General features: G+C 35.3%; 2 protein-coding genes across 2 annotated transcripts; both read right to left on the bottom strand.

The window, feature by feature from the left end:
- Nucleotides 1-368: 368 nt before the first annotated feature.
- LOC134839981 (WASH complex subunit 5-like) lies at nucleotides 369-12667 on the bottom strand. Its single transcript, XM_063855610.1, has 9 exons — nucleotides 12383-12667; nucleotides 11694-11983; nucleotides 11025-11301; nucleotides 10200-10382; nucleotides 9688-9910; nucleotides 9014-9139; nucleotides 4526-4690; nucleotides 1148-1296; nucleotides 369-405 (listed from the first exon to the last, which is right to left on the bottom strand). Exons 1-9 carry the CDS (start codon nucleotides 12571-12573, stop codon nucleotides 369-371), a joined length of 1641 nt encoding a protein of 546 aa, XP_063711680.1. The 5' UTR covers nucleotides 12574-12667.
- A 13055-nt stretch (nucleotides 12668-25722) lies between these two features.
- Nucleotides 25723-26870, bottom strand: LOC134839249 (trypsin II-P29-like). The gene has a single exon (XM_063854744.1). It carries the CDS (start codon nucleotides 26760-26762, stop codon nucleotides 25845-25847), a length of 918 nt encoding a protein of 305 aa, XP_063710814.1. The 5' UTR covers nucleotides 26763-26870; the 3' UTR covers nucleotides 25723-25844.
- Nucleotides 26871-27108: the final 238 nt, after the last annotated feature.

The raw sequence follows: 27108 nt of genomic DNA on the forward strand, positions 1-27108 counted from the left end.
TGGAGAATCCCGTTACAGTTGGAAGAGGAACATGAAGAGAGAGATGGAAAATGAGTTATCTAATACACAAAGCCAAAACTTCTTAAACTGAGTTCTAAAACTCCTATTCATTATTATTTAAAATTTTAATAACATAGTATAAAAATTTTCTTGATCGAGGGGGTATGTGGTACCGCAACTGCTACTGCCATTGCAGTAACTATGCAGTCCTCATATATATTGGCCTTGATAGTGCTACTTACATCTGCCACTGCTATCGCAGTAATCAGATAGTCATCACATATTGACCTTGATAGTGCTATACATATTGTTATCTATAAATTATATAATTCTATTATAAAAACCAAGGTCAAAGAATACGTGACCTTTTAGAAATCCAAGAGAGTCAATCTCTCAGGCCTGTGGCTAAGAACACAGTCAGTAACAAACTAACAACAGAAAAGAAACGGTTTCATTATGGTTAATTAAACTCTTTCGAAACCACTTCAGTTTTCACTATAAAACCTCAGAGGTATTGTTAGTTACCACAATGAATTACAAACAATTCTTGGCTCATTTTTCTTGACTCAGAATTGTTGCCTCAACGCACAATTGCATAGTAAGATCGTTTTAGAATATAACTCACACGACTTTTCAGAACTTATAGCCCCGGGTATTCCAAGGAAGTAACTTAGAGCTAAATATATAGACCTAATCGTGTTTCGTACGGACCTTTTTAGGTTTCCTTACATGATAGATGCAATGTTTCTTAAAGTTTTCCTAAACAATTTTAACATAGCCAACAGACAGTTAGAAAAGTGTAGACGAAATCAAGGATCTGTTCGAACACGTTGCAACTTTCAAATTAAAAGAACTTAACCTGATTGAAAAAAAAAAACTGGAGCAATAGGAAATTTTTTCCACTCGGAATTCACAAAACGGAAGTCCAATTTTGAATCTAGAACTAATTCACGTTCTCTTAATTGGAGAACGTAACTTGAATTCCTTTTAACAAAAGAAAAGGAGTGAACTCAAAAAGACATCAAATGTCAAAAGGCGAAAAATCATATTTGAGCCTGGAAAATTTTTCCTAAAAAAGAAAGCAAAAAAATCATCACGATCTTCATGAATGCCTTCGCTACATTGATTGACAATTGAAAATTCATGCCTGGTGTCATTGAGGAACTGTTTGACGTATAGGTTGGACTCCAACTGGTGGAACTCCTGCACCTCCTCCAGAGCCTGGCTGAGCTGCTGGATGTTCCTGCCTGCAGCCACCCACTCCTCGTGATTCAGAGCTGCTATCTGCGACTTCACCTTAAATACACACCTATAATTGCAAGCCAAGCTTAGTTACTATTTTTCTCTTCCCATCTGATAGTCATTCAATGCATAGTCCGACACGATGAAATAAACAGGCTTAATTAACAAAAACTTCCCTCATGTAATTAGTGTTATTTTTAAGATATACCAAATAAACCATTTTCAGCAAGGGCAAGCGACAGTGAAGGAGTTTCAAATGAGTTCGCAAGATCGAAGAGCATCTTGATACATTATAGCCAAGAAGCACTAATTGCAACAAAACACTTCATTCGAAATGCGCCACTAGTTCTCCCCCAGAAAAACAACGTTAAACTCATGATACAACACAAACTAAGATTGGCAAGCTACCCTACAAAAAGAGGGGGTCCAAAAGTGCCGCCTTCCAGTGGTGGACATGACAGATGTACAAACAGCCGCAAATGGCACGTACCCTACCTTCCCCAACAGGGGAGCGCAAAAAAGCACAAAAGAGAGGAAAAAAGCACAAAAGAGAGTCGAAATAATTTTGAAAACCAAGTCAACACATGGTTGAAAAATTTTCAAAAAAAACTCAAGGACAGCGAAAAAATTTTAGAACAATTTTCAACTTTCGATGAAAAAATATAACACGTTGAAGCGCTTTGCTCTTCAAGAATTGTTTCATCTTTCAAACATTTTGCTTGAACTTTTGAAAACTGGATCAAAATGTAAACTTTTATTTCTAGGAAGTACATGCTTGAAGCAAGAAGCCATCCACATTTTTCGCAACATTTCGATAGTGGAGTTTGCCTTCGTTTTAACAAAGGAAATGAGCTGAACTTAAATCTAAAAACAAAAAATCACGACCTAGAAAAAAAAAGGACAGTTGGAAAAGTGTTAAAGAAGCTAACTAGCAAACAATAAAAACACTCGCTTATTTTTGAAAAACGTCAACTTTTGAATTTCGTAAAATCAGATATACCCCAAAAAACTCTTCAAATTTGAAAAGTTTATGATAGATACTTGTTTTGATAAAATTAACGCGATGTGAGAACACTGGATCGATAAGTATTTTAAAACTGCATCAAGAAGTAAGACAACTGGATCAATAAGTATTTTTATTTCACTGGGAACTCTAAAAATAACATCCACTTTCAAAATTAGAATTCGTTCAAAGTTTCCGTGGTCTCAAAATTTTGGCATTTCAATAGCGGAGTTTGCTTTTTTTTAACAAATGAAATCAACTGAACTTGAAAGGAAATCAAAAACCAAACAGCAAAAAAAAAAATCAAATTTGAGCGTGAATAAAATTTATAGTATTTTTTCCTGAAAAAAGCGAGACCAATAACATATCTGTTACGACCAACATAAGTGATTTAAGTACGTTCTTTGACACTTAACCACTTCACTTTTTTACACTTGAAAAAGTCGGAAAAAACCAGCGAAATTTTCATTCAATTAGCTTGATTAGCATTATTTCTTTTTGAGGAAAACGAGCCGATTAGGACAACTGCCTAGGTTGAATAAGCAATGATACATAATTTACGCCGCCTAACTAAGCCGACAATAATTGAGCAGAAAACAGTAATGCCGAAAAAAATAGTCCAAAAAGAAATTAAAACTCTACACCCCAACACATTAAAAATTCTATACCCCCATAGATACATCTCTTTGAAGCTTAGTAAATTTCAACACAGGCGAAGTTGCACTTTGCACACAAGCAAAAATATGAACGATAACGCTACTGGGAAAAGTTAATGAGTAAAACTTTGAGTCGGTCAACTAATTTTCTTAAGCGACGCACGCCAATTATGAGTTTACATAATTGCTAAGTGACGCAAGCCAATTATGACGCATTAGCAGTACCAATCAATTAAAAAAACAATTTAGCAACCAACAAGCCTCAATTTATAGAGCGGACGCATTTTAACTAGTATATGAAAAAATTCATCAAAAACATCCAACCCTGCCCAGATTCGATCCCTCTTATTTTGTTGCGGGTCTCCTTCCCTACCTATACGCTATAGATCTAAGATACCTTGAAGCTAAAGAGCTATTTGTAAAAAAATGATCTGTGCTAATGTCCTTAGCATTGGCTGTACTTAATAGCTGGTTATTGATCAAAATGAACACTTTTAAAATGAACACATTTTGTCGCAACAAAATTTGATTCGCAACAATAATTGTTAGGTTGGAAAAAAGGAGAATTTATACTATTACACAAGCTTTGCTTGCGTGAAAACAATTGTGAACAAGAGTGTTTTCATAACACTAGAGAGAACTGAATCAATTGGCAACTTTTTTGTTCCCCTGAGATATCTAAAAACTGAAATCCGCTTTCGTGAAAGTCGTTCACGTTTATCGCGCCATTTTTGCTTTCTCATTTAGGGAGCGTAATTCGCCTTCCTTTTGGTCATAGAATTTCAATTAAATTTAAAAATTCGAAAGGCAAACCGCAAAATATCGAATTTGGTCTAATCAAAATAAGACTTTTTCTAAAAAAAATTATCACGCCCTATATAAATGTCTTCACCGCATTCAATGACACTTAGAAATAAATGATAAAACTGAAAAACCATATCAGAGTTGATAAATCCACAGCCAATAAAAAATTCGAATAAAAAGGGCATTTTAAAAGCCTGTTGTTGACAGAATCGAAGAGTTGGTCATATGGTTCAGCTGATTTTGTTAAACAAGTAGTTGGCCTGAAAAAAGTCCTATGTTCCAATTTGATAACGCTCTCTAATCATAGAGGTAATTATGTTTGCGCTCAAAGAACACATTAAATACTTGATAAAAAAGCACTTTTTAGAAAATCATTTTGAAAAATTTACATTCGCTTGCTGAAATGCTCCCAAATTTTTTTGATTCTCGATTGAAAAAGTACCACTGACTACCTCAATAGATGGTCATGAGTTAATTCAAAACTATCACTGCAGGACGATTTCACCCATATTACAATATGTTTCAGGTTAAGCATCAAAATAGCAAGCTTAGATTTTTATTGAAGGATCCACAAAAACACAAATATTGCTTCTTTTCAATAAACTGGCCAGAGGCCTAATTCGGAGGCTAATTATTTCAGCCCCAACGCCACAAGTAGCATCAAAACGCCACCAGTAGCATTAAAACGCCACCAGTAGCATCAAAACGCCACCAGTAGCATTAAAATGCTATTACCACCATGGGTTTACAACCATCTGGTCATGTGATGGCAGGGGTGGGTTGTTACAGACACTGAAGTGACTGCCTATTAGAAGTGTACCTGTTTAAACCACCCAGTGAGGTGTTCGTTCTTGTCTACTCTGGTGAGTGGCTTCACCCCACTGAACACGTCACTCAACTCGTCCATCCTCCCCTCACACTCACTCCTCAGTCTAGTCCAGTGACTAATCTTCTCCGCCAACAACTGCTTGAACATTCGCTTCACCTAAACACAACACTCACTAGTTTAATTAACTCTCTTCACCCAATAATTCATTTATCATTACAAAAGCAAACTTCATCCACCGCATATTTCAGAGCGTTTTAACCAATTGCCAAAACCAGGAAACTATTTTGAATCCACAAACGACATGGGGAAAATAAAAATCTGAGTTTCAAACACTTGTCAAAATAATTTTGAACCCCAAAACGACTCGGAGCAAATGAAAACGACTCGGAGCAAAATGAAAACGACTCAGAGCAAAAGAAAAAAGAAGCAGAGCTTTGCAAATTTTGGGCTGAGGAAAAACGAAAAAAAAATAGTCAGATAAAACTGTGGCATTGTTGAAAAACATCTACAAAAAATTATACAAGCAGTAATAAAAGTAGGTCTCTAACTGACATCTTAAACATGCCTGCACTGCATTAAAGTTCTCAGAAGATGCGCGATCAAGCCATTTAAAAATGATAACACTGTTTTCTGATTTACTTTTTACACGCGAAAAGATATTTAATTGAACACAACCAACAAACAAATGGAAAAGGGTCAATGAACGCAATAAAACAAAAAAAAACTATAATAATTATTTTTTAAATCAATTTTCGAATTTCAAAAAAAAATAGATGACCTTAAAGCTCCTTAAAATTCAAGAGCAAGTAATGATTGACACTTTCTCGATAAAATTAACCCAATTTGAGAAAATTGGATTTTTACGTACGAATATATATGGCCTTATAGCTCTTTGATTATCAAGACCAATTCATAATTGACATAACAATTCAGGATTGAGAAAAATGGATCAGTAGTTGAAGTTTTTATTCCCCTGGGAAATCTGAAAATTAAAAACCACTTTCAAAATTAGAAGTCGATCACGTTTTTTGTGAATTTTAAGCTCTTGCTTTTCGATAGTCGAGTTTGCTTTCCTTTCAAGCAAGGAATGAACTGACCTGAGTAAAATCAAACTCAAACCGCGAAAAATCAAATTTGCGCGCGACTTTCTCCTGAAAAAAAAACATCACGGCCTATACAAGGATCTTCACTAGGTGTATTCTATCCTAATATGGAATGAAAAATCCAACTTTAGTCTTGAATAGCAAAACTTTCGTTAAGTACAGGAATCTACCCACTAACTTGGTGATTAAGAGTCTCAAGTTTTCACATCATTGCTAAGTGCTCTTGATAGCATTAAAGCACTAGCTACCAATCAAGCGGATACCCTTCCACACGTCTGGTCCAATTAAAAAATCATCAGTTCCTATAAAAATGAAAATCACTTCGTTCTTTACACTTAAAAACTAGCTCTGAACATTAAATGACATCTACGCGAGATTTGAATCTCAATCCTTGGACTAGTCGTCTTCCATATAGACATGTGCTACTTGGACTAGTCGTCTTCCATATAGACATGTGCTTTTCAAATAATGAATTTCAAATAATGTAAATAAAACTAAAGCTAAGTTTGGGAAAGCCACAGAGATTTAGCTGTAAAATGCATAAAAACTCAAATTTTGCATGTAATAATTTGAAATGTAAAAAACTAAAGGCAACTTCCACCAATTTTGCATGCAACTAATTAAAATGTATAAAAACCATATTGCGCATAATTTATGCATTTCGAAAATCTCACGAAGTATATCGAGTTGGAATAATTTTTTTCCAGCTCAATTGACGAATTAAGAAAGCATCAACTGTGTTCATTTTAATACTAACCAAAATTCAAAGCACAATATTGTAGTGCTAATGAATCATACAGATTCAAAAATGCCACCAAAAAGTGAACTTTTACTGGTTTGATAGCACCCCGTCCATCAAAAGAAACAGCTACCTTGTCAAGTAATACAGGTTAGAAAGCAGTGAAATCAAAATTTTAACACAGAGGCGAAGCTGCGCTTCGCAAACATAAGCAAGGAAAATGCAAAAACAAAGTGAGTTACGGAAAAAATTTAAAACAAACCTTGGTTGAAAAAAAAGGTGTTTAGTTTAGGAGCATCACAATCTCACATCTCTACCACTACTGTTTGTAACTTTACTAAAACTAGCCACCAAAAAAGTAGCTATAGTTTCTATCAATTTGCCAATATTATGCAGCAAAAATTCGACCAAAAAATAGAACTATTTAAATGTTCCAGATTTGAATATCCGACCTAATGATTAGGAGTCCCACGTCCTCGCATCTGCGCCACGGTAGCTTGGAAGTAAACTAGTGGCCCAGTTACAGCTGAACCTACCTGTTCTAATGTTTTAAACCATATATTGTACTGATACGGAAATGCGTAAATTTCCAAATTTCAAAAAAATGGACTTTACGCTAAACCCTCTTCTTAAGTAGGGAATTAAACGCCTACTTTTTCTTTCGATTGAAAATTTTTCCTCAGATTTGATTGGATAATTGGCGAAATAAATCAAAAAAATCCCAAAAATCGTTCAAAAGTTTGATTTTCCTAAATCCATAAAATTTTCTCTACTTAAGCATGGAAATTGCCTCTGCTTTCCACACTCTGATTTTTAGATTGAAGATTTCTGAAACCCTGATTTTTTAGATTGAATCCTCATTATCAGATTTAATCAGTAGTTTTCGAGAATAATGACAAAATTTCTAAAAGTAAAAGTTTCAAACAATAAGGAATTTTCCGGAAGTCCATCTCGGTTTTTCTACAAAAAAAATAGGATTACGGGGGGAAAATATAAGCACCATGTTAGTTTAAATGAACTATCAACCTCAGAATCAGTAGGTTACTTTTTGAAGAAGAAAGAAGTTTCCAAAAAAGTTCAAAAATTGGACATTTCCTAAGGCCATATTCTTTTTTTGAAAAGCAGGACATAGACGCTTGCACAAGGAAGATTCGCATAACTGGTTTTATTCTTTCGGTTAAACCCTTCATCTGCGATTTGGCAGGGTAATTTTTGAGAAAAGACGTAAAACTTTTTAAAATTAACCAAAATCTCAAAAAATGGTCTTGTTTGAGGCCATAACTTGTTTTCTATCTCGGATTTGTGCATTTAATATTTGAGAGAATGAGAAAAATTCACAACAAATATGCGAAAAATCCTCCTATTGAAAATTACGAAGGCCATAGAACATGAAATAAAATGAAAAGAGACTAGCGAAACATCCAGGCACATAGAAGAGCAGCCGTTTTTTCATTTGGTCTCATCATTTTGAAAATTAGCTGTAGTTTTTGAGAAAAATTGAAAGTTCATAAAAGAGCTCAAAAATTTTCCAAAGCGAAAAAACGGAAAACAACAAATCCCATACATTTTCATGTTACATGTTTTTACAAACAGGAACTAACACTAGCCAAAAATAAAGCAAATAAAGCAGCAACATATGCCATTATATATTTTTTGCTTAAATAAGCTGAAAAAATGATAAAATTGGTTCATACCAAAAATTCAACCAAATGGGTACTTTTATTTGCAACTTGAGTTAGAAAAAAATATCTTCGTAATAACACACGACACTTCGCTTTTGTTCAAATCTGTAGTTCATTATCTCAAGAACCTTGAAAAATCCTTATGCGGACGAAGAAGACTAAATGCGCGAAAACTTTCAACCAATAACACCTTCAAAGTTTCACTTAATTTCCCTTTTCATTCATTTCAGATTTTCAAATACAGAAATCTTATTGGTATTAAATATTTTAGCATTCGGTCATTCTGGCAGTGAAAATTCAGCACTGGACAAGCGCACTTACTATAAAATTTCAACAAGGGAGTGTCAAAGGCTTAGCACGCAAGCTAAGCTGCGCTTCGCAAACACTAGAGGGAAAACGACAAAAAAGCAGCTCTGTAAAGTGAAAAAATAAAAAGCAAGTCTCGAATTATTAAAACTTTTGCTACGTACCGGGTTCGTTTCGATGACCTCTAGATTTGGAGTCCCACGGCCTTCTCTCTCGGTCTTAGATGCTTAACGATCAATAAACACTATCCACAAAAAAGCAGAGAAGAGACGCTTTGAAAATTCCATTGCTACAGATCGTGATTGTTTCAGAAGTGCCACCAATTGAGCGATTTTATTTGCGAGTTATATTGGAGGAAAAAGAAGATTCAAACTAATACACTACGCTCGCTAGCTCGGCAGTGTCATAAATCTCAAAATCATTTGTGAACTCTTTGATTTTTTTTAGAATAAAAACTTTCCAAAAATGAGGTTGAAAGGCTGCTGTAAAATAAAGTTTGCTGGCGAAAAATGGATGTTGAATGGACTCAACAGATATAGCGTGAGTGTTTAGATAGCGAAGGGGTTTAATTGGTGAGCGGGATTGTTGCTAAATGCCGAACTGGCTCAAATGTTTCAAGTTCTGTTTGAAAAGAAGAAGAGTTTTGAACCTTGAGTTCCAGCTGGGCACTGTTCATGAGGAGTTCTAGCACAGCCTCGTGTGTGAAGTGTGAGTGGGTGGAGATGGTCTCCTGCACTGTCTTGTACTGCTTCATTCGGTTGGTTGCCTGTGCCATCTGAAACACACTCAACCATCTCCACTCATAACCCACATTCATTACTGGACCAAGCCACTCAACAGATGAGACTATTTATAACAACGGAAAGAACCAACATACGAGCTGATATCATATTTTGACCTTTCATGATGCATATATTATCGACAAACTACAATCTAAATGTTGCGCAAAAAGTTATGAGTAATTGTATCATCAATTTCAGAGACCATCATTATGACTTTCAATTAGTCAAGTGATATTTCCACCGGGTAGTCAATCGACATTACAGCCCTGTTTCCATTGTTCAGTTGCATTTTCAAATTACTCTGTATTACTTCCAAATTTTGAAATTTTTAAATCTACCAAAATCTACTCGCTTTTATCTGCTACTTTTTGCACAGCTACTAATGATATATAAAAAAAAACATTATTAAGTACAGCGGGCAGTAGTCATATGGTCTGAATGTCTTGATATCTGATTTAACTAGTACATAAATGGGGGGCCCTGTTGAGTGTGAGTGTTTCGGAATAGCATAGTGAGCATATGGTTGTTGCATTGCATGTACCTTGCTGTTGTGCAGCAGCATCCACTTGAGTGTGGTGTTTGACTCCCGGATACAGTTGAGCAGTTTGTCTCTGTTGTCCAACAGGTAGTTCACAGTCAGCACCCCCTCCTTCAGGAAGTTGTTCACACTCACCCCACACTCGCCCATCTTCTTGTGCATCTTCAGCGACAGTCGCTTCACGTTCTCTAGCATCAGACTCTGTGCCAAAGCTAGACGAGCTGCCCTTGAACAAAGCAACACAGCTGCTCTTTCTTTTCTTTTCCACCTCCCGCCAACCCCTCAACAATTGCAATAATAGGCTCACAGAAAATGTAAGGGGGTCAAAAAACGGGCCCGAATATAAGTGAATAAAATACACACTTTCATCGAAAACAGCACAAGTAGAATTACTAACGACCATTGTACATGTATAAACATCTTTGCAAATCTCTATAACCCATGAGTCATCTTAAGTCTACAAACGGAAATAGCTAGTAAGTATATGTTAGAGACAAGAAGAAAAGCGTATGTACTTGTATGGCTCCCACGCCTCTGCCAGATTGACTGGGATGGTCATGTAGAGGTTGATGATCCAGTTGTCTGGGAAGAACTTGTCCACTATTCCCCTCATCTTGGCACTGTCCGAGTGCAGCAACTCAGGCACAAAGTACAGCATCACGTAGATCATAGAGGCCTGTCCAGACAATGCATGACTCCTACAACACCATACATACATACATACATACATACATACATACATACATACATACATACATACATACATACATACATACATACATACATACATACATACATAGAACAAAAGTATTCTCAATTAAGATTTCTAAAAGCTTTTTTTATTACCACCGCAATGTAAAACAGGTCCATAATGAAAACTTTTGGCAGCCTTCTAACTGCGCTTATTTTGATCACAACGTGGTGAACCAGTTTATTCACTTTCCCACAATAGTTTTCAATCTTTGTTTATTCACAATTGAACGGACGAGCGATTTGGGTTCCAATTCATTATTCGACAGAAACTGCTGCTATTATGCGCTTGCTGCTATTATAGGTCAACAGTTGACGAAAGAAATATCTGGGATCTCTCAATAGATTTCCCACAGCCCGTATGGTATCAAGCGGCTAATCTCAACCCATATAGACGAACAATCAAACGTTTTGGAATCCATAAATATTTTTCCGGCCATTGATCTACTGATTGAGGCATTTTGCAGACATTGATACATTTGCGAGCATTATTGAGGCAGCTTTTCGTCTCCACCCCACCCCACCCCAATCCTTTTGAACGGGGGGTGGGGGACTCGTGGAATATATCTCATGTCTTCTCTTTGAGTCACCTGTGTGTGGGGTTTGGGTAGAAGGAGATGAGATTGTACAAGTCATCCGACTCCATCCTGCCACATACAATCTGGAGGAAGTAGTCGTTGAGAGGGACCCTTCTGAACAAACTCTCCGGGTAGTCCTGTGGCCGCACACTCTGCTTGTCCACAGAGGAGGAGTGGATGTAGCCGGTGGAGGCCAGTAGTTTGCACACTTCGTCTATGTGCGAGTCTGTGGACACGTGTGTGCCTCCATTGCGGTAGTAGAACACGAGCATCTTCTCCCTCACGTCTCCTAAAAAGAGACTCATTCGAAGAACATACAAACGTGCACAGAAGATACCAAGGTGAACGAAAGTTGAGTGGCTACTAGTTCCGGTCCCTCTACAGGAAGCAGACTGGTGCTTCCAACCACATCCTGGTCCATGAATTAACTCTCGTCAAGAAAAGCCAAGATGTCTTTATTAAGACTATATCAATATCAGTTCCATCTAGGAGCTGAAACGCACGCGACAGCCTTAGTCCGCTATGTCGTTTATAAATGGTTTTATGTTGAAACTATATTAGAACCAATCATTAAATCTTAAATTACTAAGAAGCCGGTTCACTTGACATAAGTTCTTTTTTTCTAAATTCTTAGCTCTGAGTAGAGACTATTTCCCCCAAATGTTCTCAATGTGCACTCACCGGGTACCTTGATGTCCAAGAGCAGTAGCATCACCCCGTAGATGTAGACTGCCTCTGCCAGCAACTGTTTGCCCTCTATAGTCTTGATCACACTGTCCACCGTCTCCTGCACAAAGGAGCCCTCTGACAGCTGAGTGACATACTTGTTCAGGTCGTCCACGTACTTGTACACACTCTCGAACACCAGGTAGAACCTCTCTATGATGAGTTTGTGGTTGTCTCGGAACTCCTCGTTCAGATCCACCAGCTTCCCGTTCCCACTGTAACTCTTCTCAAAGCTCTCCGATATTCTAAGAACAAATGTCATTTTAATTTTGGGCTACATTTTGTGGCCTATACTTGTACAATACTACCTGCAAGGGCTGCCGTGTCCATAACTCTACATAATCGATGTACTTCAAAATCAGATATGCTCTTTCTAGCTCTCAACAAAAGAGATGTATATTTTTTGAGCTACGTTGAAGTGGCCAAGTCTTTACCTGTCAATCGAAAAGCCCTTCGTACTTGTTGCTTAAGGGCGAGGCATCATTACCCAGCCCAGGAAAATAACCAAAAAGATTGCATCTAATTATAACCATGGACACAACCGCGGTCCTCCGTAACGAGCTGAACAGCTGGTATGTTGGTCCTTTCTATTATGCATCACCCATTACAACTTCTTTTCTTCAAATAATCAATTCTTTACTCACGTGAAATAGTGGAAGTCCATAAGGAGGGGTGCGTATTTCTCATGGTCCCCCTGGCCATTAAAAACTGGGGGGATGAAGTCGGACAGTCTCAGTATCTCAGCTATGATCGCATTCCCCCGGGACACCAACTTGAGGATAGTTTGGCCACACAAGTTTTCCTCGGAGAGGAAGTCGCCCTGATTGTCGGCCATGTCTGCAACCCCCACTTTCTACAACTTACATGTATTTGTTCTTTAGTTTTCAACTCTTTAGTCGGGAATTATGTCAATTTACTACTGACCATTTAATCTAAAAAATTAAATTGCATCAACCCCACCCACCATACACCAACGCGTTCAAAAACCTAAATTTATACACTTTCCGACTTAAAATAAAAGTTTGCAAGAACGCCAGGATCAGAGATGACCTGTGAATTCAATTGAAGCACGTGGAAAAGATGAAGGTGGCATCTATTGTATACACAGAGGCGAAGCTGAGCTTCTCACCACTTGCTTTACACGACAAACATAAAAAACATAAGAAATCGAAAACAAAATTCAAAAAGTTCAATTTTTACCTATTTTTTTTTCAATTGCATGCATACTGAAATATAAGGTCCGGCCCATACTCGAACCCCAGACCTAAGGGTAAAAAGGCGAAAGCGCTAACCCTAGGCCAAGTAGGAAGGAACCTGGAAGAAGTTAAGAGAACAAAAAAGGGAAAAAAGAGAAGAATTTGTCAGGCTGGTTTTCGCAAGTGTAATTAGTTATCTATTAATCACTGTTTCGGCATAATTAATTTTAAAATTTCTTAAATATGGGAGCCAAACAGTCATTATCCAACATTATCCCAAAAATAATTGTCGTACTATATCACTTTGTCTTTTTTGGTCATTGAGCACTCGGCACTTGCCTATCTAGGCCATCTGCAGTGATGTTTAATTGCGCCACTTGGAATTTATTTTCGGAGCGCGTACTTCGTTTTCTTTTTAGCAAATGATTTTAATTTTATTCTTACAAATCCAAAAAATTTAACGCAGAACGCATCAAAAATATAATTCCGCTCTTGAAACGACGTATCACGAGGCAAATAAAACGATTCAAAATAAGCCAAACAAATCATTCAATCAAAAAGTTATAAAAAGCAATTTATACAAAATCACTCATACGAAATCCTGTGACATAGTTATATCCAGAAAATGGTCTAGTAACCGGTTGCAATAACTTTGCTTATCACAAGGGTAGAGAACAAATCCACGAAAACTTCAATTAAAGAACAACTTCCAAAAACGGCTCCTGACTTGAGTCAAATTCAAGGCAATCTCAAAAATCACTTCTAATTGATCAGCACTTGCAGGTCACTTCATCTTAAAAGTAAGAACTGGAACCTGATCTAAACTATATTTTATGATTGGATAAATTAAATGTTTTACCAATGTAAAGTATTTAATATTAACCAATCATGATCCATCTAACTAACAACCCACTTATTTGTAAGTGCTGAAGTTACTTGTAATTTCAGCACCAGAGAGATTTGAATTTAACTTAGAAATTAGTTGGACTCTCCCGAGCACTTCAGCAGCCGCAATAAACCAGTATACCCTAGATCTATTGAGCCTAGCAGAGACTAGTTAAACAACCTGAGACTAGATAGTATAAGAGTAAGATTAGGATCGGTATTAGACTAAGAAGTTGCACGAATCTATCCGGCCGAAAATAAGATAGCGTGACGAGCAGACGGTGTACCCTATCCGAAATTACTCTATGAGTTATACACTCCAGTCCTAACTCATCTGGTGCGACCATAAGTCTCGAACAAGACCTTACTAGATTAGAATTAACCAAAAATAGATTAGAAATTAGACAAAAACATTTACAAAATGTTATACGACAATAATTTAATTGAAATGTCTCTCCGACTCAATAGATCAGAGCCAATATTCCGAACCATAACAGAACTACCCGGAATTGGAAGAAGACCTCGAACCAAAGACGACATACGACAAAGTTAGAAACTTGCCGTATAGTTATATGATAGTTCGGCAAAAGCCAGAACAAACTTTTATATTTCGAATACTACTTGCAATGAATTTAGATTTCCATTTGCAAACATAAAACCTTGAAGTTAATCTTCAAAATCATTTCAGGCGCTAAACAAAATTAATATTATACAATAACGATTGATAAAAAGATCTAAGATCGTTTTCCTAAAACTCTGCAGTATTATACAAAACATGTTTGAAAAATATTTATTGGAAAATAAAAATAAAAATTAGTAGCATGACAATAAATGGTTAGTAATCATAAATCATCTTGTTGTTCCAGCTTCATCACCTAAAACATAACAGCAATCATCAACTCACTAATATCATCAAAACACTAAATCTTTCCTTTACACACATTTAAAAATTTATCAAAACTTAAATTCACTTAATTTTAAAACCAGATCATCAAGGCTTATCCTTGGATCTTAAATCATTTTCTACTTAATTAAATTTCAAATTTGATCATCAAGGCTTATCCTTGGATCAAACAGAACAACTTTGTTCTCCCCCACCCACTTAATTAGTGTCTAACGACCTCAAACGTCGATTCACTACCCAACCCTTTCTAAAGACCCAAGACTAATAGAAATTTTTAAACAAAACTAATCATTCAAATTAGGATAAACAGTGAAGAACTTCGGTTAATCATCCTTCACTTGATCCCCCCTCTTACCAGACCCAGGATAAATCTTAGACTTAGTAAGTTTAAAATAGTATCTAACGAACTACTCGCGTTCTAATTATACCTGAACCTTGTGGATCGATTTACTATTCTCCAACCCTTGAACACAATCACTACCCCTAAGTAAGATTAAGTAAGTTAACACCTTAGCTTATACTAGTCACGAGAAAGTAAAAATCATTCTTCGGAATCGATATACTTTTCTCTCCAACCCTGAACAAATAGACCCAGGTTAAGCTAACCAAAAAATCGTAAGAACTAACAGTTTAGGAAAATAGAAATCATTTAACAACCTTTTGCATCCGTCATCCTAAACCTTATGTCATTTAAAAACCTAGGAAATAAACAAACAATCATTTTACACAATTGTGAAATAGATAACAAAAAATACGACCTTGTAATCACACCTCATACACAAACAGTTGGATACATTCGAACAAAACGACAAACACTAAAGAGAAAAATAATAACTAAACAAAGACAAATAACACGAAGAAGATTTTCAAAAAATCGAAACGCATTTTCAGAATCAGAAACCAACAGTTTAGACGAACTTTACAAACTAAAAGAATCAATAGATAAAAATTACCCACTTCACGATCAATTATATTTTTCTGACTCAGAAACAACTTCAAATTCATCACAAAGAGGAAAAAGAAGAATAAAAAAACAGTACAAACACAAACCAGTACATTTATACAATTGGAATCAACCAATTCGACACATTAATAATTACATATTAACAGTCATCGAACGGAAAAATGAGTTCAACGCACACCCCAGGTGACGAAACTCCAGATGATGATGAAATCTTTCCTTTTATAGTAGACGCAGATACTGATAGAGGACAACACATATTTTGTCAAAATTTACTCGTAAATTTATTTGAACCCGGAATCAGTCCATGTAAAACAGAGTTCCCCGATGTAAAAATCAAAAGACAAATCATAGACCACTACTTAAAAGATATATGCAACATAACACAACAGTATGGAATCTACTCCATAGAGTTCACTTCCCCAAACCATAATAATAGAACATATACTATACAAACAGACGATCTTGATTTAGAATTTTCAAAAGTTTTTTCAGAATATATAAAAAGCATCCAATACCATAACTCACAAAGAGCAAACTCCATATTCACCAATGAAGTTTTCGCAATAATATATAGTTATATTTCGATATTAGAAAATGAACTCCCACTAACAAATGTCTCACCGACAGAAACATCTAAACATTTAAGAGTACGACATGAAATCACACTACTCTCTAGTTATTTAAACATCATTAAAGAAAATTTCACGAAAGACGACGTTTCACAACATACCAAACACGATTTACAAAAAATTTTGGCATGGTTCATAATAGATTATTTCACACACAATATTGATTTAATTGCACAAGCAAGAAAAAATTTTAGACCCCAAAATTCGAACGATGATACCGCTATCACAGAACAATCAGATTATGTTTGGGACCCCGAATGGTCTCATCCCGCATTTATAAGTTTTCCACAATCAATCTCAAGTCAAGCAATAGGTACAATATCTTACATAAGAGATTACGTAAGAGTAATACCATTAACAATTGATGCAACACCATTAAACTATAATACATTTTTACCCGATACACAAAATAATAGTTTAAACTCTACAGTCATACACAACGAAAACCTCAATGGAACTAGGAATCTTACTCAACAAGATATCCAGACACCATCACACTTCATAAATGAAGAAATTGTACACACAACAACTACACAACAAAGTATTTCACCAATACGCCCAAATTTAACAACACCAAGAATTACAAATCCTTCACAAACACAGGTAACCTTACAATCAACCGTTAAACCTTCGGTTGCTCCAAAATATTCACATATGGATTACCAAACATATAGACCCATGACAATACCATCAAAAACACGCAAAACATTCACTAGAAACAACTTTGCAGACCATAATTATAATTATACACATCCATCAAAAACAAATTATCAACCACAAAGGAATTTTAATCAATATACAAAACCTCGAAACTGGGATGACCCAACGGCCCAATATAATTCCAAAAATTTTCAACCAAATCCTCCACAGGATCGCAGTGAAAATTACCCATTTTTTCAACAAAATAAAAATAAAAAACAAACATCTTATCAAATGGATTATTTATCCTCAGATGATGATTTCTTACAACCAGATATATTTGCACCAAATACTCAAGAATATCATAGACAAGGAATACAAAAAACACGTACAAATCATAGAAATTTTTCTCCACAACCGATAGATGCACAATATCAACAACCAATCCAACAACAAAATCCAATTAATACACAAACTTTTCAACCAATTCAACAACAAAATCCAATGACTGCACACTCGTATCAACCATCACAAATGCAAAATGAAATACCACTCCCATATTATCTTCAACAACATGAAATAACAAGAAACCAACTTTCAAATTTTTCTCAAATGCCAAATGCAGCAGAATCATTACAAATGACAATGAATCCATACCTTATGGGTGGATCATCAATAACATCAAACAAACCTTTAATGGTCTTCACAGGAACAGACCCTGAATACTCTGTAGAAGATTACTTAAATGCAGTAACAGCAAATTTGATTTTAAACATAGGACCTGAACCAATTAACACGCCACTACATCAAAACTGGATACATCGACGCACAGCGTTAATACAAACAACCTTAGATGGCGCAGCCCAAAAATGGTTTTCAGTACTACCTCTAGAAATAAAATCAAACTGGAAAAGATTTACACAAGAATTTTCAAAAATGTTTGACTCCGAAAGAAACAAACAACAACAAAGAGTTTTATGTAATGAAATTCGCAGATTACCAAACGAAACCATCAAGCAAATAGCAGTACGAATCGAAACACTAGTTCGAAAAGCATATTCACTAAATACACATGACTATAAAAACACAAAGATGACAGAAATCTTAATGATGACCTTAACACCACAATTAAGGAAAATAGCAATAAAAAAGAGAGCATCCCATCCTTCTTCAATTCGAGAACCCGATTTAGATTTTCGAAAACTAGTAGACAAATTAGAACAAGCAGAAATCACGATGAAACTAGAAGAAACGGAAAATCTGAAATTACAATACGTTAACAAAATTGAAACGACTTCCACTAATATTAATAATATACAGGAATCAGAAACAGACCTCGTTGAAAAAATCACTGAAATACTCAATATTTACGAAAAGAACCCGAACTTTAAAGGCAAACCATCTTTCAAAAAATGGTGTAATTATTGCCGACGATACGGACATAGTATTTCCGAATGTAGACAAAAACAGCAAGATAGTCAAAATAAACCTCAAAAATACAAAGAACCAAATAAATCATTCTATCAATACATGAAAAAAGATCAAAATCTACCGAACAAAACAGTTCACAGCAACAACAGTTCAGGAAAACCACTCCCGAACAATACAAATTATACAAGAAATCAATCACCATATAACTCAAGTTATAGAGGAAGATCACCAGAACGAAGAAACACGTATAATCCATCACAAAATCACTACAATAGACCAAATAGTAGAAATAACTACTCCAGATCAAATTCAAATACACAACGATTTGTTTCTAGATCTAATTCCCAATCAAGAAATAACTACTATCCAAACAACCAATCACGAAATTCATCATACAATAGGAATAGAAACTACTCCTATAATCGAAATAGAAGTTATTCAAACAACCGAAACCAGAATTACCCGAATAATCGATCAAGAAATAACTCATATAATAGATCGAACTATAACAGACCAAACAATAATTACCAAAACAGATCGCGAAATAATTCACAAAATCGACACCCAAGTTATAATAATCGTTATAGAAATTATTCCCAATCACCACATAGGAATAATAATAACTATAATAATTCTAATAATCGTCACAGAAGCAGTACACCTAAACATCAAAGACAAATCAATCAAGTACAAGCTAACCCAGAAACAACATCAGACCCTCCAGGTATTGATGACACAGTAACTGATACGTTACAACTCAATCAAATAAACTGTACATCATCAGATTCAGAAAGTGATACTGAAAACACTCTTGCTATCAATATGATAAAAGTCGAAAATGACTATGAATCTGTCATATATGAACAACCCTTTCCATCACATATATATGAAAATCAATCAGAATTTCTTCAAAATAATTACACTACACCCATAAATTCCACACCAACGACGCAAGAAACAAATGAGATAAACACTACAAATCAAACCAATAAAAATACCAAAACAAAATGCTTGAATACAAACCACATTTATCAAAATATATAAAAAGAACAACCCAAAGAAAAAATTTGGACAATACCATTTCTCTTAGAAAGCCCAAGAAATAAAGAATTTCAACCACCAGACCTTGAAATAGATTTTTTAATTGATTCAGGAGCAGAATCAAACATAATAAACATTCCCACATGGAATGAAATAAAAACTTTACATCCAAAGCTAACACCTCTTGAAACCTCCAGTAAGCTAGCAACAGCACAAGGATCAACATTGATAAACTACGGAAAAATCCAATTATTTCTCCTCCCTACCAGAACAATGGAGCAAAGCAAAATTTTAAATAAACCATTTAAACAAATATTTCATATCACTGATATTAAATATAATATCATTGGAATACCATTTATTTCGAAGTATATACCAACAATTAACATACTAAATAGTAAAATATTAATCAAAGATAAATATACAAAAACAAAAGAAACATCCTTAACATTTTTTCAAAGATTAAATAAACAACCACCATTCTTTTCAAAATTTTATCCGATATTTAACCAACAAAGAAAACACCTGAAACCACTATCAGGAAACATCTATAATTTTTCAATCAAACAAGTTCACCAATATGATAAAGAACAAAACAAACAAAAATTTTATATGTCAGATTTTGAATTCAAACCTATTCATAAATTTTTCAAAATCACAATCTCTTCAATAAAATATTTGAAAAATTCGAATTCAGATATTATTTCCTTACATGTCTATAATAATACACCTTACCAAGTAACATTACCTTTAGGACTTTTAGGATATTGCGAAACCAACGCTACAATATCACCAATACACGAAAAAGCCTATCGCGTAAATAATATACTCCAATTACTAGATATTTGCCAATCTACAATTCTTAATGAAGAATTATCTATAAATAATATAATAAGTAACGAAAACAGAAATACGGATTATTTCACAAAAACTCCATATTTCAAACCTACATTCAACATAAGTAACTACACAGCAGACCAACAGAAATTTTTAACAATGTTTAATTTCCAACATTCACAAATAACACAAGACGAATTCGAAAAATTAGCCAAACAGCTAATTAAATATTCATCAGTCTATGCAACATCAAAATTCGATGTTGGAAAAATCAGTTCATCACTACATCTCCCGTTAAAACCAGACGCAGTTTTCAAAAAACAGAGAGCAAGTAAAGTACCAATTCACTTACATGATAAAGTAAACAGATTACTCGATATTTTAGAACAGTACAATATTATATCACCAGTTAATAAAGAAGAACAACCAAAAGGCAACACATTCATCAACCCCGTTATCATTCTAGCTAAAGGAGAATCATTAAAAATCGTTCTCGACGCTAGATACCTCAATTCACTCATAGATGAATCAAAATGTAATTGGCCCATTGAACCAATACAAGTTATTTTAACAAAAATAAATGGCAAATACTTTACAACCGCCGATATGAATAGTGCATACAATCAAATGCCACTAGATGAACAATCACGACGTTTAACACAATTTGTTATCGGAAACCAACAATATGAATTCAACCGCTTATTCTATGGAATATCCATAGGACCAGCAGCATTTTCAGCTTTTATGAGCAAAATTTTTAGACCACTAATACTCAAGAAAAACGCAATCACCTATCTAGACGATGTTTTTATGCAATCACAAACAAAAGACGAAATGTTCAAAGTTTTAGAACAATATCACCAAATACTTCAGAACGAAAATCTGAAGGCCGCCCCCGATAAATCACACTTCTTTTTAACAAGAGTTAAATTCTTAGGACATAACATAGAAAGAAAAACAATCACTCCATTGAAATCACGCATTGACGCTATTCAAAAACTTCAACCACCAACAAATAAAAAGAAAATCCAAGAATTCCTTGGAATGTTAAACTTTTTAAGTAAATATGTTTATAAAATGCAATTATATCTACGACCATTTTATAACATTCTTAGACAACAAAATAACTTTGAATGGAATACAGAACATCAAGCACGATTCGAAGAAATAAAGAAACTTTTAACTGAACAAATTTCAAATACAATTCCAGACCCTGATCAACCATTTTATGCAATGTGCGATGCTTCGAACTTTGGCATCGGCGCAGCATTATTACAATCACATAATGGTACAAACAAAATGAACCTTATATCAGCAAACTCCCGATTATTCACTCAAGCAGAGCTACGACTCTCAACCCTAATGAGAGAATGTACAGCCATAATATATACACTGACAGAATATGAATTTCTGATACTTGGATCAAAACATCCCACAGTTTTATTCACAGACCACAAACCAATCATTTTTCTTTTTACACAAAAATCTAACCCAAACCACCGAGTTTACAGATTTCAATTAATTCTAATGAAGTTTCCAAACTTACATATAGTTTGGACTGCAGGAAAAAATCTTGCATTACCAGACACCTTAAGTCGAAATACACCACCTGAATTACTTACACGAAAAACAACAGTTGAAATACCCAAAAACATAAAATTCTACCTTGCAGAAAACGAAACATCACCTCGATTAGAATGCAAATATGCAGTAAAAACTGATATTGAACAATCACAAATAAATAATTTACAACATTTCCCACTTTATTTAGATTGTCAAAATAATCATTATGAAGTTGATCTACTCGGAACATCAACTTTCAAACCAATCCCATATTCTCAATGGATAAAAAGTAACACCCAACAAAAACGAACAAAACAACACCTACCTAAGAAAGACCATTTTCCACTAATCGAAAAAGAAGATTTAACTGATAAAATAAATTTATCAGGACCACAAACAAATGATTCAAAATACACAATAAATCAAGTTTTTGACCTCCATGACCCACTTGATACAATACCCTTATCTAAATTAGAAATCGAAAACATTTTCCTCCCCCCAACAGAAACAATTACAATTTCAACACTGAAACAATATCAAAATCTTGACCCAATAATTCGACAACTGAAATCATGGCACAAATATAAAACTAAACCTATCAAAGCAGATTCAACCATTCTAGGAAACAAAACACTCCTCCGATACTTTCGCAAATTTAACAACACAACAATTAACGAAAAAACAGACCTTTTAGAGTATAACCTAAATGAATCTACAGTTCCCTGTCTCCCTATAAGTATGATTCTTATAGCTTTTAATATTTCACATACACAAAATATTAAAGGACACTCTGGATCAGAAAAAACATATTCAAATTTTATACAAAATTTTTACTTCCCAAATGCACCAATTTGGATAAAAGTACTATGCAATGATTGTATAGTATGTCAACTGAATAAACCTTACCCAAATCAAAAACAAATAGCACAAAAACAAGATTTTAAAGGACAAAGTTTGTATTTTAATCATCGTATCTCATTTGATACTAAAGGACCAATTTCACCCTCATCAGAAGGAAACTCCTACATTATGGTAATTGTTGACGCATTTACACATTATGTAGCACTTAACCCAGTACCACATTGTAACGCTTATTACGCTTACACAACACTCTATGAACACTGGATAGCAAAATTCGGACTACCAGAAATTTTAGTTACAGACAACGGTACAGAATTCATAAATAATGAAATAATAACACTATGTCATTTATACAACATTAAACACAAACCACGTACATCTCATGCACCTTGGACAAACGGCTTAGTCGAAGGTATGAACCGTTCACTACAAGAATATCTTAGATGTATCATCAACGGAAATGATACAAAATATACCGAATGGTCAGCAGATGTAAAATTATTTCCCTTAGCATATAATTCACAAATCACGACAACTTTAGGAATGTCACCATATGAAATGGTTTTTAACCAAAAGCCACGCAAACCAATAATGTTTACAGCAAATTCCCATAAAAACGCACAAGGTTATTGTCAACCAACTAAAGACTCAATTTGTTATAACCTACCTTTACATACACACGAGGAAGATCATTTTCATCACCCACAAATTCTTAAATTAGCCTCCGGTACACACACCGAATGGATTTTAAATAGAGATAAGAAACACAATGAAATTTACCAAAAAATAACGAAAAAAGTTATTACAAAGACAGAACATAAATGAACAAATCAATTCACGTTTTACACCAGCTTCCGATTTAAAAATTGGAACATTTGTTTTAATACCTAATTTTAATACTCAAAAAGGAATTTCTAAAAAATTACAACCCCTCCGAAAAGGACCCTACCAAATAATTGCAAAACCCACTGATGTCACATATAAAATTACCGACTCAAACAAAAAAGAAATCGTTCAACATCGAAACAACCTATTACCTTATTACCCAAAAGAATACGCACTCCGCGAATTAACCCAATTATATTCTTTCACAGGATTAAAAATCATTCAAAATGAACCACATCTGAAAAACACAGAACAAAATGATAACCCCACCGAAAATCAAAACACAAAACCAACCGCCACCAAAAACAATACACAAAACCATAAAGAATCTCCAAAACAAAGAAAAAATAGAAAAATGACCGAACAAATAATACCCCAAGAAGAAATAGACAAATCAGAACATAGAAAAACAACAAGACTCCGAAATCAACCACGTAAAAACTACAAAATGTTCATCCCTCAATCTAAAATATTAAAGAAAGTAGAATTTAAAAAGTAATTTTAAGATTTTATACTTCACAATCTTGAAACCTCCGTAACAGTTTTCATTTCATTTTTTCAAAATAACATGTTTCAAACTTTCCTTTAACCCGGTTGGAAAGGAATCATATACTAAACAAAACTAACCAACGCAGCTTACTAAATACCACAAATCATAGAATAACAGCATGACTAAGAAAAGGAAACCAACGGTACCCAAACCGGATTAACCCAGTTTAAAACTGGATAATTTATTCTTTTGAAGACTATTACAAAGTCTTAGAAAGAAATAATAAAACACAAAAAAGTCGAAAGACAAACCCATACCACAAACAATTTGCTTTTTAGAAAAAGTACATAACCAACAAGACATAAGTAAAACCACAACAAACCCAACATAAAACGTTGTCACATAACAGGACCCCTCACAAACACCGCATGAAATTATACTCCCACACCTGGCCTAACCCACCAGGAAAGGACGTCCTGAGCATGCTCTATAGCCGGCCTAACCCACCGCGCTACATCCACGCTTTGTGACCACACCTTTATTTTTAATAAGAGCTACTCAAGGGTGAGTAACTCTTCAAAATAACCGAACTAAAACAAAAAGCTTTTGTGAAAACAACTAACTAAAATCATAATTAAAAAATATTAAATTAATAAAAGTTTTATAAAATGTAAAATCACATGATGCAATATATAGATCAGAATACAACACCAAGGACGAACATCAAAAGACAAGACGACCTCACTACACTCGAGAGAGAATGACCAACTACAATCGATATGCCGCTCACAATCACAACTCAAAGGATTTAGAGTACGACTTGACTTCGCAGAAAAGGACTTCATTGAACTAGACCAATGACCACCTCGATGTTCAAGTATACGTACAGATCCGAGTAACCAGGCATCCCCTCCACGCACAATCTCCACGCCATTCCCAAACTAGATCAGACACAAAAGAAGTTCTCCACGAAGAACAGAAAAACCTGACATAGCCAACCATTCTGAAATCAGAATTGATGCTGTTGCAGAGACTCAGTCGATGTCACAAGAAGAAGCGGAAGAAAATTATGATGTTCGCCAAATACCAACGTCCATCATCCATCCTTGAACTACAGAAGAACTGTTCTAAAAAACTCTGTAAAACCCGGATGGGTGGAACCTGATCTAAACTACATTTTATGATTGGATAAATTAAATGTTTTACCAATGTAAAGTATTTAATATTAACCAATCATGATCCATCTAACTAACAACCCACTTATTTGTAAGTGCTGAAGTTACTTGTAATTTCAGCACCAGAGAGATTTGAATTTAACTTAGAAATTAGTTGGACTCTCCCGAGCACTTCAGCAGCCGCAATAAACCAGTATACCCTAGATCTATTGAGCCTAGCAGAGACTAGTTAAACAACCTGAGACTAGATAGTATAAGAGTAAGATTAGGATCGGTATTAGACTAAGAAGTTGCACGAATCTATCCGGCCGAAAATAAGATAGCGTGACGAGCAGACGGTGTACCCTATCCGAAATTACTCTATGAGTTACACTTCGGTCCTAACTCAAAACGCACGACGGAAAAAGAAATTGTGTGTTTTTAAATCATTCCGTTTGTATAATCTTTGAGTTGTGAATTATTGAATGTTGCTTTGAGACAAGAATTTTGTTTTAATAACTTTAATTCAATCTCCCCTATATCATGTTATAATACGAAATTAATAAAAGTTACAATAAGAGCGCATATCAGCATCTTAAGTCCAGACTTTTCGAAATTTTGAGTCCTTTAGTACCTCGGAGTGCCAACAACTTCGTTGATCCAGTCAATGTAGTCCACCACTTCGGTGTAGACACCTGGGTTCCTCGCCTGGGCACATCCGTTTCCCCAAGAGACCACGCCTGTGAGTTCGAAGAAGCCCTCTTCATTCTGCATCGCCAAAGGTCCTCCGGAGTCTCCCTGGCAGGAGTCCCGCATCCCCTCTTCGAATCCAGCGCAGACCATTGTCTCTGTGAAGTATCCGCCCAGCCACTTCTTGCACGTATCTCTGGAAATCACAGGAACCTCGACGACACTCAAGATGTTTCCGTCGCCAGTTCCCTTGGTGTATCCCCATCCCAAAGTCACTGTCTTCTCACCTCCTTGAACCTCAATGCTTGGTAAGCAGATAGGTTGGATCTTGTCTGTAAAAGGGACGGACTGTGTCATTTTCAGAATCGCAATGTCGTTCGAGTTCCAGCCGTCCTGACCGTACCTCGGATGAATCGTGACACTTCTGACGTATCTTCTCTCCTGGCCATGTTCGATTTCATATCCATATTTCTGGTGTTTGTCGCCAAAAAACAGTTTCAAAGGCGAGGGATCCATGCCAGTCCAGAAGCAGTGGGCAGCCGAAATGACTGTATACTTATCATACAGAGCACCTCCGCACCAGTGGTTCCAGCCCATTTTGATGTTCACCATAAAAGGGTACGATCCTCTCACCGGCGAGTTTGAACCATTGACAATTCTTTGGTCCAATGGTTCATGCAATGGAGCTTTTCCGCATTGGTAGGCTCTAAGAGATGGCTCAGATATCTCGGCTTCCTTTGGCGATGGCTCAGACACTTTTGGCGGCGCCGGTTCACTGGCAAAACCAGGAGGCATTCTTTGGTATCTAGCCAATACCGACACAGCCAGTAAAGCAAAGATAGCAATTTTAAACATCCTCGAACAAATTTGGATTTCAGATTTCGAGTATTGCAGCTAGGAGATTTGACAACAGAAATTGTGAGGATGGTTTTCTCATCTCGGATTTTCCTTTTTATACCACACGAATCTATTTCACTGCACTCGTTTTGCAGCATGAAATTGATTTTTGCCGATAAGAGAGATTATAAATTCAATTAGAGACACTTGTGAATAAGTATTTAAGGTCGTTGTTTCGTAAATAACTGATTTTTAGAGCTCAAAGAGGTTCATTTACTTTTTAAATCATCTAAAATTGATTTATTTTCCTACAGAAGTGGCTCAAAATTGATTTGTAAATAAAAGTGACATTATAGGCTGCAGC

Source organism: Symsagittifera roscoffensis, chromosome 2, assembly GCF_963678635.1.
Source record: "Symsagittifera roscoffensis chromosome 2, txSymRosc1.1, whole genome shotgun sequence".
In the NCBI taxonomy this organism is placed as follows: domain Eukaryota; kingdom Metazoa; phylum Xenacoelomorpha; order Acoela; family Convolutidae; genus Symsagittifera; species Symsagittifera roscoffensis.

Bases quoted from the DNA above. Each gene is read 5' to 3' on its own strand.
- LOC134839981 (XM_063855610.1), bottom strand. From the start codon at position 12,573: ATGGCCGACAATCAGGGCGACTTCCTCTCCGAGGAAAACTTGTGTGGC. The intron at 11,302-11,693 runs GTGAGTGCACAT...GTCTCTTTTTAG, and splicing joins CTTGGACATCAAGGTACCCG to GAGACGTGAGGGAGAAGATG. The intron at 9,140-9,687 runs GTACATGCAATG...AGTGTGTTTCAG, and splicing joins TGCTGCTGCACAACAGCAAG to ATGGCACAGGCAACCAACCG.
- LOC134839249 (XM_063854744.1), bottom strand. From the start codon at position 26,762: ATGTTTAAAATTGCTATCTTTGCTTTACTGGCTGTGTCGGTATTGGCT.